Source organism: Pelodiscus sinensis, chromosome 4, assembly GCF_052426305.1.
Source record: "Pelodiscus sinensis isolate ZL-2025 chromosome 4, ASM5242630v1, whole genome shotgun sequence".
Classification (NCBI taxonomy): domain Eukaryota; kingdom Metazoa; phylum Chordata; order Testudines; family Trionychidae; genus Pelodiscus; species Pelodiscus sinensis.
Window position 1 is genome coordinate 106,956,087 of NC_143055.1, and position 17,727 is coordinate 106,973,813.

General features: G+C 38.8%; 1 protein-coding gene across 2 annotated transcripts in view; it reads right to left on the reverse strand.

The window, feature by feature from the left end:
* Positions 1–17,727, reverse strand: part of MCUB (mitochondrial calcium uniporter dominant negative subunit beta) — a 76,238-nt gene that overhangs the window by 4,505 nt on the left and 54,006 nt on the right. Inside the window, exons 2-4 of one of the 2 annotated variants that reach the window (XM_075929721.2) lie at positions 6,291–6,366; positions 5,642–5,809; positions 34–138 (exon numbers count right to left, since the gene is read on the reverse strand). In XM_075929721.2, coding sequence (XP_075785836.2) covers positions 34–138; positions 5,642–5,809; positions 6,291–6,366 — 349 coding nt within the window. Of the gene's footprint in view, positions 1–33; positions 139–5,641; positions 5,813–6,290; positions 6,367–17,727 lie in introns of both variants that reach the window. The other variant, XM_075929720.2, reaches the window with a different exon arrangement.

The window sequence follows — 17,727 nt, forward strand, 5'->3', positions numbered from 1 at the left end:
TTATTAAGGCTTCAACAGAGCTGTGGTTCTCACCTTTTACAGGGACGTGTACATTATAAGTTGTGTTGTTGATTACAAGTTTGAAGTCATTCATCAACAAAACTTCCATCAATGCTGTAGCAGGGATCTTGCTACCGTCTGCAGGAGAAAACACAGAGGCTTAAATCCTTCACACAAAATTACTTTATTTAAAAAAAAAAAAAAAAGAGAGAAATAGAAAAACCTTTGTCATCAGTTTCCAAAAAGAAATGTCAGCCAAAAATGTCTTAATAAATATTGCATTAAGTCTAGAAGTAAACAGTATACAGCTACAACTACTAACTGTGCTGAACAAATATGCTTCTTAACCAGGGCCGGCCTGAGCCATTTGTGCGCCCCAGGTCCCGGGAGCGCAGCACCACCCCCCCGGGAGTGCGACACATGCATGGCTCCGCCCCCGGGCGCACGGCACTCTCCGCCCCCGGACGCTTGGTGCATACGCGGCCCCACCCCTGGGCGCCTGGCGCATGCGCGGTGCCACCCCTGCCTGGCCTGACAGCCCCGCGCGGCGCCCTGTACAATGGGGCGCCCCAGGGGGGTAGCCTGGTTGGCCCAGACCTTGGGCTGGCTCTGTTCTTAACAATATTAAACCAAGAGAACATCACCTGAAATACTTAGCATGTGCCTATATTTCACGTAACCTGTTTGGAATAACTCATTATTAGTAACCTTTTTATTTTAGTTTTAGGGTGAGAGACAGTAAAGATAAAACCATATTTAAAGACTCTCTTTACCTGTGTCAAGACCTTAACATTCTCTCTACTGTATCTAAACCTATATCTTTTTGTGTTACTTTTTGCATCTGGAAAATTAAACTATTTAGACCAGATTCACTTTCTAGACAAAGAATGGTCTTGTGTGATTACTACACAGTACTTCTACCTCAGGAAATCTAGCTTCACCAAACTTATTGAGGGGTCCAGGTAAGTAAAAGTTTCTGTGTCTGTTTTTTCTTAGTTGGAGACAATGTTTGTAGTGTTTTGGATGGAGGATACAACAACATAAGACTGAAGACCTTAGAAATTTCAAAGAACTACTCAAGGATTGAGAGATTGTCAAAACTTCATTGAAAATACTGCATTTCCAGAATTGTGTATGTAATCATCAATAATAAATAAATAAATACATACATACATACATACATACAAACAATCCTCCAGGCACTATCTCTGAACAGATGCAATCTGGAGTCTCTCTTCCAAACAGGGCTTAAACACATTTAACTCAAGTAAATTAATCATGATTAAACAAAGTTTTAATCACACTGTTAAACAACAGACTACCACCTGAAATGAATTAAATATTTTTTTACATTTTCAATTATATTGATTTCAATTACACAATTCAAAATGCTCACTTTATATTATTTTTATTGCAAATATTTGCACTGTAAAAAATGAGAAACAAAAGAAACAGTATTTTCATCATACCTCATACAAGTACAGGCAGTCCCCGAGTTACACGGATCCGACTTATGTCGGATCCGCACTTAAGAACGGGGCTCTCTCGCCCCAGAGCTTGCAGGCACGGGACCGCCCAGAGCGCAGCGGTCCCACCACCTCGACCTCTGGGGTGAGAAAAGCTGCTCCGGGTGCCTTGTGAGAGTTCATCTGCATCTAAACCAGAAGTGGAAGATAGATCCTCCTGGATCCAATCTCATGTTTTGTTGTTCTACTCCAGCTCAGACCCACTAGCACTGTGGACTTCAGTTTGCGTGTGGTGTACTGATAGCCCCAAATTTAGGAAAATATGTAATCATAAGTTTAAGTCCACTCCTAATGCGCATAAGCACTTGCTTAAGTACTTTGCTGAACTCGGCCCGAAGCACCTGAGACCGACAGACTGCCCTGGTCAGAGAGTAAGTTACAGTCCGAACCGTTCCATCGGTTTCCACATGCCTGCTATAAAAGCACTCTCTATGTACCTCCACACCTGTACTCTCTCATTGATACTCTGTTGCCTGGATCCAGCTGGCAGTTATCTGCTGAGACATCTACTCATAAGCTCAGGAAGCTGACACACCAGCTGGCTCTGCCTATCCACCTTGCATGGCTAGAACAACAAGCTGGGAGCACTATCATTTTCAACCAGAAAATGGAAATTGTGCACATCAACTCAGTTTTTCAACATTTTACAAATGTCACCTTAATAATTTACATGTAAATGAGCTTCAGCAGTCTCATTAAAATGACACTTAGGACAACAATACTTCAAAAAGGAGCACTTATTTTTAAATGCCAAGAAAACAGGATTTTTTTTTCATATTTGATGCAATACTGAGATTTATTAACCTGACCAATGGTTTATTAACTGGAAGAAAAGCAGAAGAGAAATGGAAGCCTGAAAAACAGAACCATTTTCTGGACAAGGCAATTTCCCCCTTCCATTTATCATATCCATAGAAAATTAAAGTAAATAAGTCAGTTCAGGTTAGCTTATCTTTAAAAAAAAATACAATATTAGGTTTGATCTTTCTACTCTCATTTTATCTACTAGCAAAATCAGGAGAACTATTTGCATTTAAATTTATTTCTTGTTTAAAGTGTGTGTGTGTGTGTGAGTGTGTGAGTGTGAGAGAGAGAGAGAGAGAGAGAGAGAGATTTTAAGATGTAAAAACCCATAGTGTTCAGATTTGGCTAACACTTTCCCCTATAATACTCATTTCCTGATAAAGTGAATAGAAAAGTTATTCTTCGTTGTTACAATTATTTGGCATTTGAGGGAATGCAGTGGAGAAGATTAACTAAGTCACTACTGTTAAATGCAAGCCAAGTATTTATCAGATCATATGTTTCTATCCTTTGTGAAGTTAGCCATATTTCCTTTAGAACTGGTAGCCTCATGGACATCTGCAAAATGTGTGGCCTTGGGTCAGTTGCAGGGAATATGAGAACATGTTACAGAATATAACCTTTATAATGCCTGTATTTTATCTACATGCTCAAATTGACTATTGCCTTCATTAAATCAATCTACATGCTTCATGGATTCAGAGGATAAAAATATTTTAAGAGAGATGAAAATCAATTACAAATAGAATATTAAGAGCCTATTTTGTAGCTCAAGTATGACATGCTCTTTTTCTCTGGAAAGAAGAAAATCTGCGTTCCTGCTTATAATTGCAAAAACGTATAAGTAGAAATGTACTACCTCAGAGATGACAAAATTCTTACAATAGAAGCACACCACAGTAGTGACAGTCTAGTTCTGGTTGAAAAACTACTTTCATTATAAACTTCTATTTATAGTGGCACCTTAGAGACTAACAAACAAACAAATTCATGTGTGTGTGTGTGTGTGTATATATATATATATATAAAGAGAGAGAGAGAGAGAAATAATGAGCTGTCATGGGCAAATCCCACTTCTTCAGATGAGCTAGAACGGAAATCATCAGAAGAAGTGGGTTTTGCTCACAAAAGCTCATGATATTATATATAATTTTTGTTAGTCTGTAAGGTGCCACAATTACTTGTTTTTAAAAGTTACAGAGTAACACTGCCACCCTTCTGAGGCTTTCTGTTTTCAGGAGAGTATAAATAAAGTTCCCTGCTTAAAAAAAAATTCACTTCTGGCTCATAAGCACACAGAGACCAAAGGCATAGTTTTCATAAGAAAATTTGCCTGGTTTTGTATTACAGAGATTTGAAAAATAAAAATGTCTCATTCCTAGTTAAAAAACTACAGAAAGTGCACATTCTAATAATTTATCAAGTGACTTTATGTTAAAGGACTGTGGTGCTCATAGCAGTTTGTGTTACCAGGATGTGTGTTTCTTTAAATTTAAAAAAATTGGTAGAAAAATAAAGATACAAGGCAACATTTTCAGAAGTACTCAAGTGACAGTTCAAGTTCTCTTAGGGGTGGATCAACCGCAGTACACACTGATCGTGTCAGGTGTCTGAAAGAATCTATCGCTCTTTATCACTATGCTGTGGGGCTTGTTAGGTTTTTTCCCCTAAAGGATTTATGCAGTCTACCCTCGGGACAATAAGTTCTAGGTAGAGTGCCCTTGATCAGTACCACGTTTTTAGGGCTGCTACAGTACCAGTGATGTTGGGGTTGCGTTAGTGTCCAGCCCTTTTATTTACTCCCTCTTCCCTGTGCCAATCTTGGGAGTAATATGACACACAGGCTGCGGCAGGGATAGAAGTGAAATTAGCAACAAATAAAGTAATACAAGAACTTCAATTTTTCCCATTGCAAGCAGGGGGATCCAGAGAGAGATATTGACAAAAAGGAGGAGACAGGATAGGTGGAAGAGATTGTGGTGAAGAGGTAGATTTTAGAGTAACAAACAACGGAAGCATAAGAGGTCACCAAGGGAAAGTATGTATGGTCTTGAAGGAAACAGAAGCAATGGCAATGGGAAATGTAAATTTTTCTTCATAAAGGGGTTTTAAGTTCGCAAAACAAAGTCATTAGCCCAGTCAAAAATTCCCTCATGACAAGTCTATAGGTAGATCCCAAATTGCCCATAACTGAGCAAGTCCTTAGGAATTTTTATCTTTCAGGAAATGACAAGAATTTAGTTCCACAGTGCATATTTTTTTTCAGAATAATGGAACTCACTTGGTTTTGGTTGCAGAACAACCGAAGACAGATTCCTTAGCATGGAAGGAAAATCTATGCTTACAACTAAATAAAAGACTCACCGTTTATTATTTTCAAGTCATCCCTAGCCTCTACATCAGGGCTACTCAACTTTAGAAGCCCCGGTGGCCACAATGATACTCACAGCACATACCGAGGGCAGCAACTTAAGTGTGGTTGCACATACATGCAAATATATATGCAAGTATATGCAAATAGCTTCTTTCACACTGACAGGCATGAATACAAAGATTAAGGCAAGACTACACAACATGCAGGCCCCATTTAAGTCAGTGCTGCTGATTATTAAAATGCAATACTTACCCGATTTCCACCTACATGACAGCACTTTTAATGAGCAAGGACAGTCCAGGAATTTAACTACTAAAACACACATCAACAGAGGACCATTGTATTAACTACTTTTTCTTTTGGCTCCTACCCGTGGGCTATGTGTTAAGCCCTGCATAAACCCAAACCAAACCAAGGGCCGTAAACAAACAGACTGCGGGCCGCATGCAGTCCACATGTCGTGTGTTGAGTAGCCCTGCTCTACATCATACTTGCAGAAACTCTGATAGACACAGCTAGTCACAGAAAGAAACTCTCTCAGCCCAGTACAGGGGCCCTTTAAGATTAGCAGTAAGAGAAGTACTGGGAAAGCCAGAAGACACCCATTTAGCATTAAAAGTCACTGTAAAAACGGTGCATTTTTTGAAGAATGTAACAGAAAAATACCAGATTATAATACTTGTAAATTGACAGGTCCAAATTTGTATTTTTAACCAGGTTTCTCTAAGGATAAACTGAAATTATCCCTTGAAAAATCATTAATTTATTATGCTCTTTAGGAAAACAATAAAGAACCACCTGTCCTCTTTAGGTCTATAGAATCTGATCGATGACTGAGAAAAAGATTATTGTCCAAGACCATTCATTATTCTTTACAACCTGTTTAAGAAAGGACAAGTTCAGGTTATTTTAAATAGGCAGCAGAGTTTGTAAATACCAGCTGTAAAGGCTTCTGCACTCTCAATTCCATTATCTTCTTTCTGTAAATCGTGCAGGAAGGTCCCTACTTTTGTTAACATTGGCTTGATGGTAAACTGACAGCGCTCTTTTCTCGAGGGTAACATAAGGGTTACCAAAGGAAGGCCATATTTGTAAGTGACGGTTACTTCTGGAAAAAAAAAAGGAGAGAAATTGAATCATATGGTAATGTAAAACGTTTTTTCACATCTGTTTTTAAAGACAAAAATGTTTAATACAAAAAGACAAATAGCGCTTCTGCATTTGTTAAATGTGGTGTGCTTCACTGCAACACAATGTCTTATACTTTAAACTTCTGGAACATCTTTCATTATCAACAATAATTAAGACCCACCACCCCACAGTGAAACCAGTGTCCTTCCCATTTTAATCCTGGGGCAACTCAAGTACCAAAAGGATAAGCAAATTGCTCCAAGTCACTTAAAAGCCATTGGCATGGGAGGAATAGTAACCCAATCTCCTGACTTCTAGTTCTGTGCAGTAACCCCTCAATGTGGCTGAATGAGAGGTAGTGCACATTTCAATGTTTCTATATGTGTCCATTTCAGACATCTGGAATTGAATGTTCAGTGGATTTAAAAAAAAAAAAAAAAGATGAGAAAACTCACCATCAGATGGCACCAATGTGCCATAGCATGCTGTTTTATGGTGCTTCAGAGATCCAATTTGCCTCAGATGCTGCATCTGAAACAGAGATTTCACAGTTTGAACTTCCTCAGTCCACCACCCTCAGGACCTGACAGGTGCAGAACCAGAGAATTTGCCAAATTTGCCATGGGAGCAGCATTACCAAAACTTCTACTGCTCACTGGACTCTTAGAAGACATTTAAGGGTAAATCAGAGCTAAATAACAGCATAGAACACAGACAGGCCTGGTTTCTGCAAACAAACTTTATGGGACGGCAGGAAATTTGGCCACACCCACGATAACTGGATATTTGGCTAACTAAAATCATTTCGGATCACAGATGTTGCCAGACCAGAGAGTGCTAAACAAGAGAGATTCAACTTGTAGCTTTAAGAGAGGATTAGGATAGAATGCTTCCTTGGTAAGAGGTAGCCCACAGCCCAAAATGGTAACTTACTGCACAGACCGATTGGCAAATGTCTGAAAATCATCTTCTTGAATACAAAGGGCTTTAGAGACCCTGCCTGTTGAGCAGAACCATACCGGTTTCAAACAAAAATAGTTTGCAAAACCAGAAAATAGCTGGAAAGGAATAAACAGTGAGGCTACGGCTATACTATACGTTTTGCCAGAAGAGGCAATGCAAATGAAGCACGGATTAGCATTTTCTCGCGCTTCATTTGCATAATCTCTTCCAGTCTGTTTTTGCACACAAACAAGCAGTATGGATGTTTCCTTTTTGCCTGGGACGCATAAGGATCTTGCGCAAAAAGGGGGTTGTGCACAAAAAGGAAACATCCACACTGCTTGTTTTTGCGCAAAAACCCCTTGCACAAAAACGCACTGGAAGAGAGTATGCAAATAAAGCGCAAGAAAATGCTAATCCACACTTCATTTGCATTGCCTCTTCCAGTGAAGTGTGTAGTGTTGCCATAGCCTGAGTGGTTATAACTGGAAGCTACTTAATGGAAAAAGGTCGCTATAGATTTGCTCTAGGGTTTGTTTTGTGACTACCCTTGTAAATGTCATATTTAATCAGAATATAAACTTATAACAAAGGCTTGCTGCTGCAAACCATGTTCTAGCAACCAATATGTAGCATCACAACCAGATTCAGAGGCCATGGGACTATTAATTAATTAATTGTCACTATGCTGTTTAATGTACAAAAACATAAGCGATCAGCCTGAGAGGGAAAAGAGCCAGTAGAAAGTAATGACACTTACTCAACAAGACATCATGCAGCAGATTGCCATGGGGCACGAGCCTGAGACCTCGGCAGCGGGACCAGGGCCAGGCTGGCAGCAACACCATTAGACCATGGAAGCATGGGGCCAGAGCCCCGGACTGCCTGAGGAAGTGGGGCTAGTGCGGGTTGGGGGAACGGAGCTGGAGCCCTCAGCAGCCCCTGGCAGCCCAATCAGGGCCAGAGTCAGCCCCCAGCAGCACTGGGCTAGAGCCTATGACAGCCCATGGCACTGTGGGCTGCTGGAGCTCAGCAGGCAGCCCAGTCAAGGAGTGGCAGCGGGGCCATTAATCCAGCAGGCAGCCCGGCAGGGGCTGGAGATAGTCCCCCACTCCTCTCCATACCCGGAGCTGGCAGAGCAGGCGGCTGTGAAAAGGAACCTTCTCTAGTCCAGCAAATTCTCTCGTTCAGGATTGGTCAGGTCACAAGGGTACCAGATAAGATGTCCAACCTGTAGTTCACTTTATAGTTGGCTTAATAGGAATAAGTTCTTTGGCACTTGGATGTATTCTTCTTAGAAGATTGTGTATTTTTTGTAACCCACTGGAAAAAAATTCTTTTATACTATATTTATAAAGATTTAAATTAAATTATTTGAATAAGATGAAATGGATATCATTTGGATCTGTTAATTAAGCACTGTTTGAGTGAAACAAAAGGAGTATCCTTCTTTTGTATTTTATATGGTTTCTTTTTCTGCAGACTTTTTTCTGTGCTTCTCATCAGTGCAACAAAATAAATATAAACAAGCCTTGATTATATATTTTTCTTCCCCCCAAAAAACAACCTGTTTATAATCAAAACATAATACTTACACAGAGACAGGAAAAAAAGGAGGCTATTCAACTGGTTTTATTAGCTTTAGAGAATGAGATAGCAGGGAAAGTTACCCACTAAGAGTGGAGTCATGCTTTAGGGGATAATTTATTAAACTAGAAAATAGCTGGAAAAGGAATGAGTGGCTGTAACGGGTATCTGCTTGATTGAAAGAAGGCACTATAGATTTGCTCTAGGGTTTGTTTTGTGACTACCCTTGTGAATGTCATATTTAATCAGAATATAAACTTACAACAAAGGCTTGCTGCTGCAAACCATGTTCTAGCAACCAATATGTAGCATCACAGCCAGATTCAGAGGCCATGGGAATATTAATTAACCAACTGTCTCCATTTATACACTATGCTGTTTAATGTACAAAAACATAAGAGATAAGCCTGAGAGGTAAAAGAGCCAGTAGATATTAATGACAACTGTACAACAAGACAGTCATGCAGCAGATCAGTCAAGAAAGATTTGCTTGCAAATGCAGGCTAATCATTTGTCATCTGCACAGCTGCAGTACTGAAAGACACAGGTACATCAAAGGAGCACAATTCAAATCAAACCAAGTTATTGTTTCAGTGCTAAGCCTAGTTTTTCTGCATGGGGAGGACAAAGAGGTGAGTTAACATCCTCTCACGGCTCAGGATTTAAATTGGGGGTGCCAGATGTAATTTCAAGTATGGAGCTCTGGCCATTAACCTATCCCCTCCAGTGTAAAGCACTGGGCTGTAGCAACTGCAGTTCTAAAAGGTCATGCTGGTACAATAAAAGCTAATATCTTTTCAGACTACTGTCACTGTTTATAAAGAGCCATGAAATCACCACACATTTTAGTAAAAACAAGCAAAGACTCAAAATACATAAATGTCAAAAAAGCCTACAATCCTATTTCACACCCTGTTTTGCGATAGTGTTGCCTCTTCCAAGGAGTTCATCTTTAAGCATGAGGGATTTACTGTATCCTAGATTAGATTGCCAGACACAGTAACAAAAGTTGAAATACATTACATTCTATCATAAGCTTCTCTTAGCTTAACCAAGTATCATATCTTCTGGTTTTAGCGTAACAAAACTATTTTAGGCTGTGTCTACAACACTAACACAAGTGAGTTAAAGGACCCACTTACAAGACTCTTGCAGTGTGTGTCTAACTATGTTCTGTCATCAGTCAAAAACTTGACTGATTGATTAATCCAATTACAAAACACTTAACTGACTTAGCTACACTACACATTACTGACATAAAGGTCAGCCATATTACGAAGAGATCCCTTGACACAGTTCAAGCCCTCAGGGTGAGAATCAGAAAGACCAACCCATTCTTTTGTTGACATCCTCCAAGAATTCCAATAGATTAAAATATTCCAATACATTAATACATTTTCCATTACAGAAACCATGCGGGCTTGTCACTATTACAGCTGTTCCATCTGGACATTATAATTGTCTCTTTACTTACTGTGTTAGTCAATATGTCTGGTCCTAAAACCCACAGATCACTAGTTTTGAAGATAACCCTTAAATTTTTTTTATTAAATATTTATCGACAGAGACTACTTCTGCTACCAGTCAAGAGAACAGTGGATATTGATGCAAGACAGCACATTTTTTATAACAATCCAGTCACTTCAGAACTCAGGTGTTTGCAGTTTGACACTTATTGCTAATTAATGTATCAACTTGTCTTAAACCTCCTCTTTGGACATCTTAATCAGACAATTTTTCATCTTTATTACTTAAAAAGGGTGGTTTTGGTAAGTCTCTCTCCAGCATCCTCTTTGATGAAGACTGATGGAGAGAAATCATTTAGCTACTCTACATTTTACATTATTACCCTCAATTATTCCCCTTTACCTACCCCATGGCCGAACACACTGAATCTCCAATAGGCTTCCTACTTCCCATATCCTTAAATAATTGATCTGTCAACATTTTAGTTTATTTGTTCTTCAGATTAATCCTCTCTCCCCACTCCCAGTTTCATGTTACATTTTGCCTGCTATAGTTTATATTCATTTCTGTTGACTTTACTTGGGCTGGATTTCCATTTGTTAAAGGATACCCCAATTGATTAAAATTATGACTTGATGCTTGGCTATTTCACAATACCAATTGTGATTTGCCGTCTTACTTTCTTTTTCATTTAGGAGTCTGAATGCTTTCCTGATGGTGTCCTTAAACAGCTTTCAGACTGGGTTTTAATTGCCTTGTTCTTGACTGTAAAATACCTTTGATAAGTTTTCTAATTTATTGATTGCAAAGCTCTATGTAATGTTATGTTTAATATTACAGCAATAGTTCCGGATACAGTTCCTTCTCTGAGAATGCTGAGTTTGTTTGTAATGTAGTCATTATTGCTTAGAACCTCAATTATAATTATTTACTTGAGCCAGCTCCTGTGTGTCACTTAATGCTGTGTTGAAGAGAGCCTGTCTTCCTGTGTGCTCCACAATTAGCTGTTCCAAGAAACAACGAAGCTGTTAAAAAAACTGCTTCTTCAAACCTGGTCTCCAGATTTACATTTGACTAGTTTAGATTTAGGTAAGCTGAAGTCATCTCTCATTAAGGCTTGATCTCCCTAAAACATGACACACTCAACTTTAGAGCTAGCTAGGAAACAGGGTTTCTATTCCCCAAGGAAATTCTGACATTTCTGCACACACTCACTCACACATACAAAAAATAAATTCTGAATCTGAATGAAAAGTTTGGAATTTCTTGTTTAACAAAAAGTCCAAAAAGTTTTGACTTGCAACTATGTTGCCATGACCAGAACAAAATGTTTCAAATAGTTTCACTTAGGTAAGTGTATTGTTTCAATAAAGTCAAACTCTGTTTCAATTTGATCTTTTAGAGTCATTCTGTTTAGATTATTATACATTAAAACATTTTAATATGTTTATATAGGATTTAATTTCAATGTAGAAGTCAAAATGAACTGAAATGACATCAAAATAAATGCGAAAGTTGAAAGAATTCACTTTGCCCTTTTTCCCCATTGAAAATTTTGGGTAAGTCCATATGTTCCAAATACATGTTGTTGTTTTTTCCTATGAGACTGCATCTTTGGATGGAAAAATGTTCCATCATAATTTTTCAGCTAGCTCTACTCACTATAAATTTGCCTGAATCAGAGTGTCATTAGCATAATACTATTAATGTATTTGTATTCTTCATGCATGGGAGTTTATCAATCATTTCAAGCGTCAAAGATGCTGCCTTTAGAGAAACTAACTGCCCCAGATGCTGCTATACTTCATACTGTACATGCTAGGCAACCTGTGCTCACATTTCTCAAAGGCAATGATCATTTGTGTTCTAGGCTTGATCTATGGAAGGAGCAGCCATAACCTCCATCTCAACAAGATAAAGTGGAGGAGTAAGTTCTGCAAGGGGTTCCATAGCTTTCCTCTACTGTAAGGCTGTGTCTAGACTGGCCAGTTTTTCCGGAAAATCAGCTGCTTTTCCGGAAAAACTTACCAGCTGTCTACACTGGCTGCTTGAATTTCCGCAAAAGAACGGACTTCTTACTGTAAGAAATCAGTGCTTATTGCGGAAATACTATTCTGCTCCCATTCAGGCAAAATTCCCTTTTGCGCAAAGCTCAGATTTGTTTTCCACAAAAAAGCCCTGATTGCGAAAATGGCGATCGGGGCTTTTTTGCGGAAAAGCGCGTCTAGATTGGTACGGACGCTTTTCCACAAAAAGTGCTTTTGCGGAAAAGCATCCATGCCAATCTAGATGCTCTGTTCCGAAAATGCTTTTAACGGAAAACTTTTCCATTGAATGCATTTCCGGAAAATCATGCCAATCTAGACGCAGCCTAAAAGTATATTGTCTCAGTGCTCAACTGCAAAGAACCCAGTAAAGTTAATTCACTGGGACTGTAATCAGTCAGAACCCAGACTTTCCTAGACACTCATCTGCCCCGCTGCTGAACAACAGGCTTGGTGGCTGAGGGGTTTCTATGCTCCTCAACATTGGATTAGGTAAACAGAACTGTAGTTTTAATATATTAATATGTAAAAATATAACATGAGATAAATATAAATATAACCTGCTATTTATGAGCAAGTTCTCAGTATTTTACTTATATGTTTTAGCATTCTCCCCACACAGAGATGCATGCATGCATGTGATATTATTTGAATTTTTCTCTTTGAAGAGAAACATCTGGAAAGCAATTCATGTGGAATGACAAGATTGAAGAGCCAATAGCTGAGACTAGCGACTCTGTCTGTACTTCAGAAATAAATGAAGGTTTAAAAATAAAAATAAAAAGAAGTGGCACATCCCAAATCATTACTAATCTACCTATCTTATCCCAAAATGATTCGGTCTTTCAGAAAAAGTTTGATAAGTACAAGTGAAGTTACAATTTAAAAGTCGTTAACTAGACTATATTTTTTCTAATGTTTTCTGTTAGAAAGAAAAAATATGTATAAGGGAACAAGATATTATAAGCCCTAATCACCATCCACCGTCATTTTGTATAACTGTTCATTTGAGCTATGGAAATGCCTTCCAGTTTTGCCTGGCCACCCTTGTATTAACATTTGAATAATTTCTTCTCGTTATTGACCAGAATTTTCTTTGTGTTCTCAGCAGCTCCTAGAATTAAGTCACCATGCACTAAAGACATTATTTATACAAATTATAACTCTTGTTCAGGAGGCCTGTAAATCTGAGCAATTTATCAGTTAGAGGACAAATAATCCTTACGAAAAAAAATCACTCACTCTGAAATAATACTGCTGTAGAGTTACAATTGTACTTCAGAGAAGATAAATGTTCAGTGCTCCACATGTTAGAAACTGCAGTTTTCCCAATCCTGGGGCAAGTCACTGCTGATACATTCTGTTATCTTTCTCAGCAGCTTCTGCATCACAGTAGGAACTAGCAAGCAACACAGTTCAACCTCACAGCTATAAACACCTCCAGAACAGAGGTTGTTTGTAACTATGAAATGTTCATGACTCTAAACCAGGGATGGGCAATAATTTTGGATGGGGAGCCACTCCATGAATTTAGTAAGTAGTCAAGGGCTGCATTTTTCTATGTTTTTAATGGAGGGAGAGTGGGGCTTAGGCGGGAGTTTGGGTGAAGGAGGGGGTTGTGAAATGGAGGGGGTGCAGGATCAGAGAAGGAGTTATGACTGGGGCAGGCCTCAGAGGGTTGTGTTCTAACCTGTGACAAGGAGTTGACGTGCAGGAAAGAGTGAGGTGGCAGGAGCAGGCTCTGGCCAAGAGATGCTTAGCCTAGGCAGCTCTCAGCCAGCAGCTCAGCTAGGGTTGCCAGGTGTCCAGTATTGAACCAAACAGTCCAGTATTTTCGCCTCCTGTCAGGTAAAAATATTCAGAAGATACCGGACACCTAAAATGTCTATGAGAATGGCACACAAGAGACTGACCTTTTTCTTAATTGGCTTCAATTCTTCATAACATTTAATGATCACTAAGGATCTTTAAAATGTCATCCTGTTGCACAGCTCTCAGATGGTTAAACACTGGATTTAAGTAGCCAGATAAAGAAAATCAATGGCTAAAATGACAGCATTAATTTGAAAACCACAAATAGTCTAGTAGCACTTTAAAGATTAACAAAACATGTAGATGGTATCATGAGCTTTCGTGGGCACAACCCACTTCTTCAGATGATCGGAGTGTTGGAAGTCCAGATCCAAGAAATTAAGCAAGCATATCAAGAGGTCAGAATCCCAGGATAATTTTAACAGGAGGCCAAATACAGCCTTTCAAGGGCAGAAAACATTTCTAAATTTGCTTCAGAATTGAGTTTCCATTCCAGCAATACAGGTACGTCCTTAGCAGACTGACACCATGTTTAGGCCAAACTATGCTCCTTAGATTCACAAATCTCGACAAAAGAGCTCCCTCTGCCCTACATGGAAAGGAGCGAAGGGGATGTCAGTCATGTTGGAGCACCACTCTAGGGCTAGTGGAACTAAAAGGTGAAACACACTAGCACAGATTCACTCTTCAAACTAGATGAAGTGTAAAACTGCATATGGGGGAAGAGTAAATTAAACGGCTAATTATCTTATTTTTAATAATTTAAAATGCATTTAATACAAGTTAATTTACATCTTAAAATACTGTAACATGTAGAGGTCCCTTTAAATGGGACTCTGACAACTGTGAGTATAACAGACCAACATGAATGTAACCCTTTTTAATGTAGCATGTCTCCCTTCAGCAGTGTAAACAATAGTGAATCTCAAGTTGATTTTTCATTATCCAAAAAGGACAGTACACTAAATGTAGAGGGAGGAAATGCATATGTTGTTGATATATCTGAAAATGTTTTGTAAGCACATGAAGAGACAGGCCAACGAACTTCTAGCAAGTGAATAAAGAACCAGGAATAAATCCAAAGTATTTTATCAGTTTCATTGCTCTGCTCAAGCCTAGCACACTTACGATTTCTCTTACCTCTGTCTCTCACTGTGTCTGGTTTTTCTTTAAAACAGAAAAGAAAACAAAAAAGGAAAGGAAAGGAAAATAAAAGTTCAGCCTCATGCTCTTTTTCATGCGAAGGACCACTCCAAAAAAAAAAAAAAAAAAAAAAAAAAAAAAAGGACCTCTAGAAAGAATTTATGCTTGCTAAAATTAATGGAGTAGACAACCCTTCTGCAAATGAGAACAGTATGTATCTTAACAAGGGCTTTGTAACCAACCAAAAATAAATAAAAATCAGAGTTCCGTTTTTCAAACTATTGCCTTTGTAGTTTAAGCAAAACAGCCCTTCGAGGAAAACACTCAGTAAATTTTAAGCAACCACAGAAACAAATAATGGGCCAAGTTTATCCACTCTGAAATGCAGTTACACCACTGATATGTTTGGTCCATTATCCTGAAGCTGAGGCTAGATTAACATGTATTCTCCCCCCTCTTCATTGTCTCTTTATTAATTTTCTTTTGCTGGTTTCTCCTCTCACCTCTCTTCTCACATGAAAGGTTAACCAGTAAGCATTACCCTTGACCATTAAACAGTGGGGACTGGAGTAGTATGGTGTGTGTATGTATATTAATTACAGCTCTAGTTATAACTTTATTGAAAACTGAACATCTATTTTGGAGGCACTGGGACTCATCACCATCAGTTTGCAGTGCCATAACAACAGATGCTGAAAACACTAACACTAAGGCAGGCTGAAAATTAAGACATAACCTCCGCTCCACAGAATGCTACTGCCGGAACAGCACTACTAGTCTGCAAATGAGCATCTGTGAAAGCACTGGGGAGAGGGAGGAAAGAGAAAGAGAAGGACTGAACAGCAGAATAGAGCTTCTGAGAACAAGATCCTCCAGGAAGCACAAAACTATTTGGACACAACAGGTGCCTTCCAGGTTTCCTTTTCAAAGCAACAAGACTGTCAAGCAAGCGTGAAAGGAGGGGCACAAAGAATAGAATAAAATATTGTTATACACATTGGGTGCATCTGAATGTGTACATATAAGTCATACTTGCAGTCAAGGAAGAAACATACTGTACTGCAAATGGATTTAAGAAAATATATTTAGACATGAAGTTAAATATTTTCCTTTTCACACCTGCACAGTAAAGCCATTATGGTATGCCATTCAGAGCTGATGGATTTATTTGGGAGTGCATGGGGGGTGGGTGGGGAATACAGCGTATTACAAACTAGGACAATGAATTTAAAAATGGTCTTCAATCTTACCCTGGCTCCCTAGTTTATGGCTCTCCCTCACTATTGTCTTTCTTCCTCATGCTTCAATATGTCTTTCTTAGAGTCTTCTTCCCCCCCCCCCCCCCCCGCCCATCCCCATGCATGAAACCTTGCCCCTATTTAAGTCAATGAGAAAACCCCTACTGTCCACCTTTGAGCATTTCATTACTCTCTACCTCCTGCTAGGTATCCATTCTGCTCTTCTTTCTCAAAGGGAGAGGAAGGAACAACTCAATAGCTTCTGAAAGATTTATGGTTTCAGAGCCCAAGCCATCCACTTTTAAGAAAACGTAGAGTCCTCAGACTACAAAGAATCTATACAATCTTTATAATCTATTTTATTCACAGGGCTAGGGCTGTGATCCAGAGGGAGGCTCAAATCAGGATCAGTCAGACAGTGACAGGAAAGGATTATAGCAAGAAAATATATTTGCTTCTAATCAGGAGGTAAAGTCTACATCTGAGAACTACATCTGTCTTTGAATAGGATTTTCGGTAAAAAAAAAGAATTTGTTGTAAGAGGCAGGAAGTGTTCCAGTTGTTCTACAGAATAACTCTCAGTTCTTGAGGTCAGCGTGCGTGGACAAGGGCTGACCAGAGAAAAGCTGTTGCAATCTTTGACTTTACAACTAGCAGAAAGGGACTTTGTTCTTAAAACCCGGCTTAGAGTATGTCCTATTAGATAATCAGCATGGTTGCCCCTCTCTCTGCAAAAATTTAGGAAAGAGCTTGGCATAAGACATGTTAATTGACTCTATCCCTATTAAAAATAATTCAGCTCATTTCTAGAAATAGCAAAGTTCTTCAGATTGCCTGAGAAAGTAAAACTATATTTTTTGTCTTTGTTTGTATTTCAGCAGAGATGAGTTAACAAATAAACAAAAGAGTGCAAACCATCAGGTTAATCTGCTCATCCAACATTTGTTGCTTTCCCGAAGTTCTATCTAGCTAATTTTTCTTCAGAAAAGCTTTTTAGCCATCTGAAAAACATTCCAGAAGAGAGTAAAACCATTCTGAATAGCAGATCAAATTGATTTTTCAATTAAAAGTGATTTGAATGAGTTATTTAAAATTGTATTTAAAAATTCAAAAAGATTTTAGAAACTCTCAAAAAATGAAACCAAATGTTCAAATTTTATACTTTCTGATTCCCTACATTTTTCCCCTCAAAACATATGCATTTTGGACACCTCTCTACCCTTCCCCCAACAATCCAACATTGTTTTAATTTTTTATTTTTTGGAATGGCCAGCGAAGCAAAAGAGTTCTTTGCACACTCTATCACTGACTCCTTTATATTTTTCCAAACTTCACATTTCCAGAACGTTTTACTGTAGTTTTGATAAGGAATGCACAGAATGTAATTAATCAGTGTCTTATCCTAAGGGGATGGCCCAGTTAGAATGCCCTACAAAACATGCATCCCTGGTGCAGGGGCGGTTCCATGGAAGCATGCAACAAAGCTTTATACTGAACACTTTTTTACTCTGCTTCAGAATCACTTCCTTCAGGGTCATCATATCAATGGTGGAGAAGGCAAGGTCACTGCGCCCAATGTGTCTGTTCCATGTTGTTGTGGGGGAAGAAGCCGTAACAGCCCTGGAGTATTTGTTATTTGTTGCACATTGGCAGCAGGA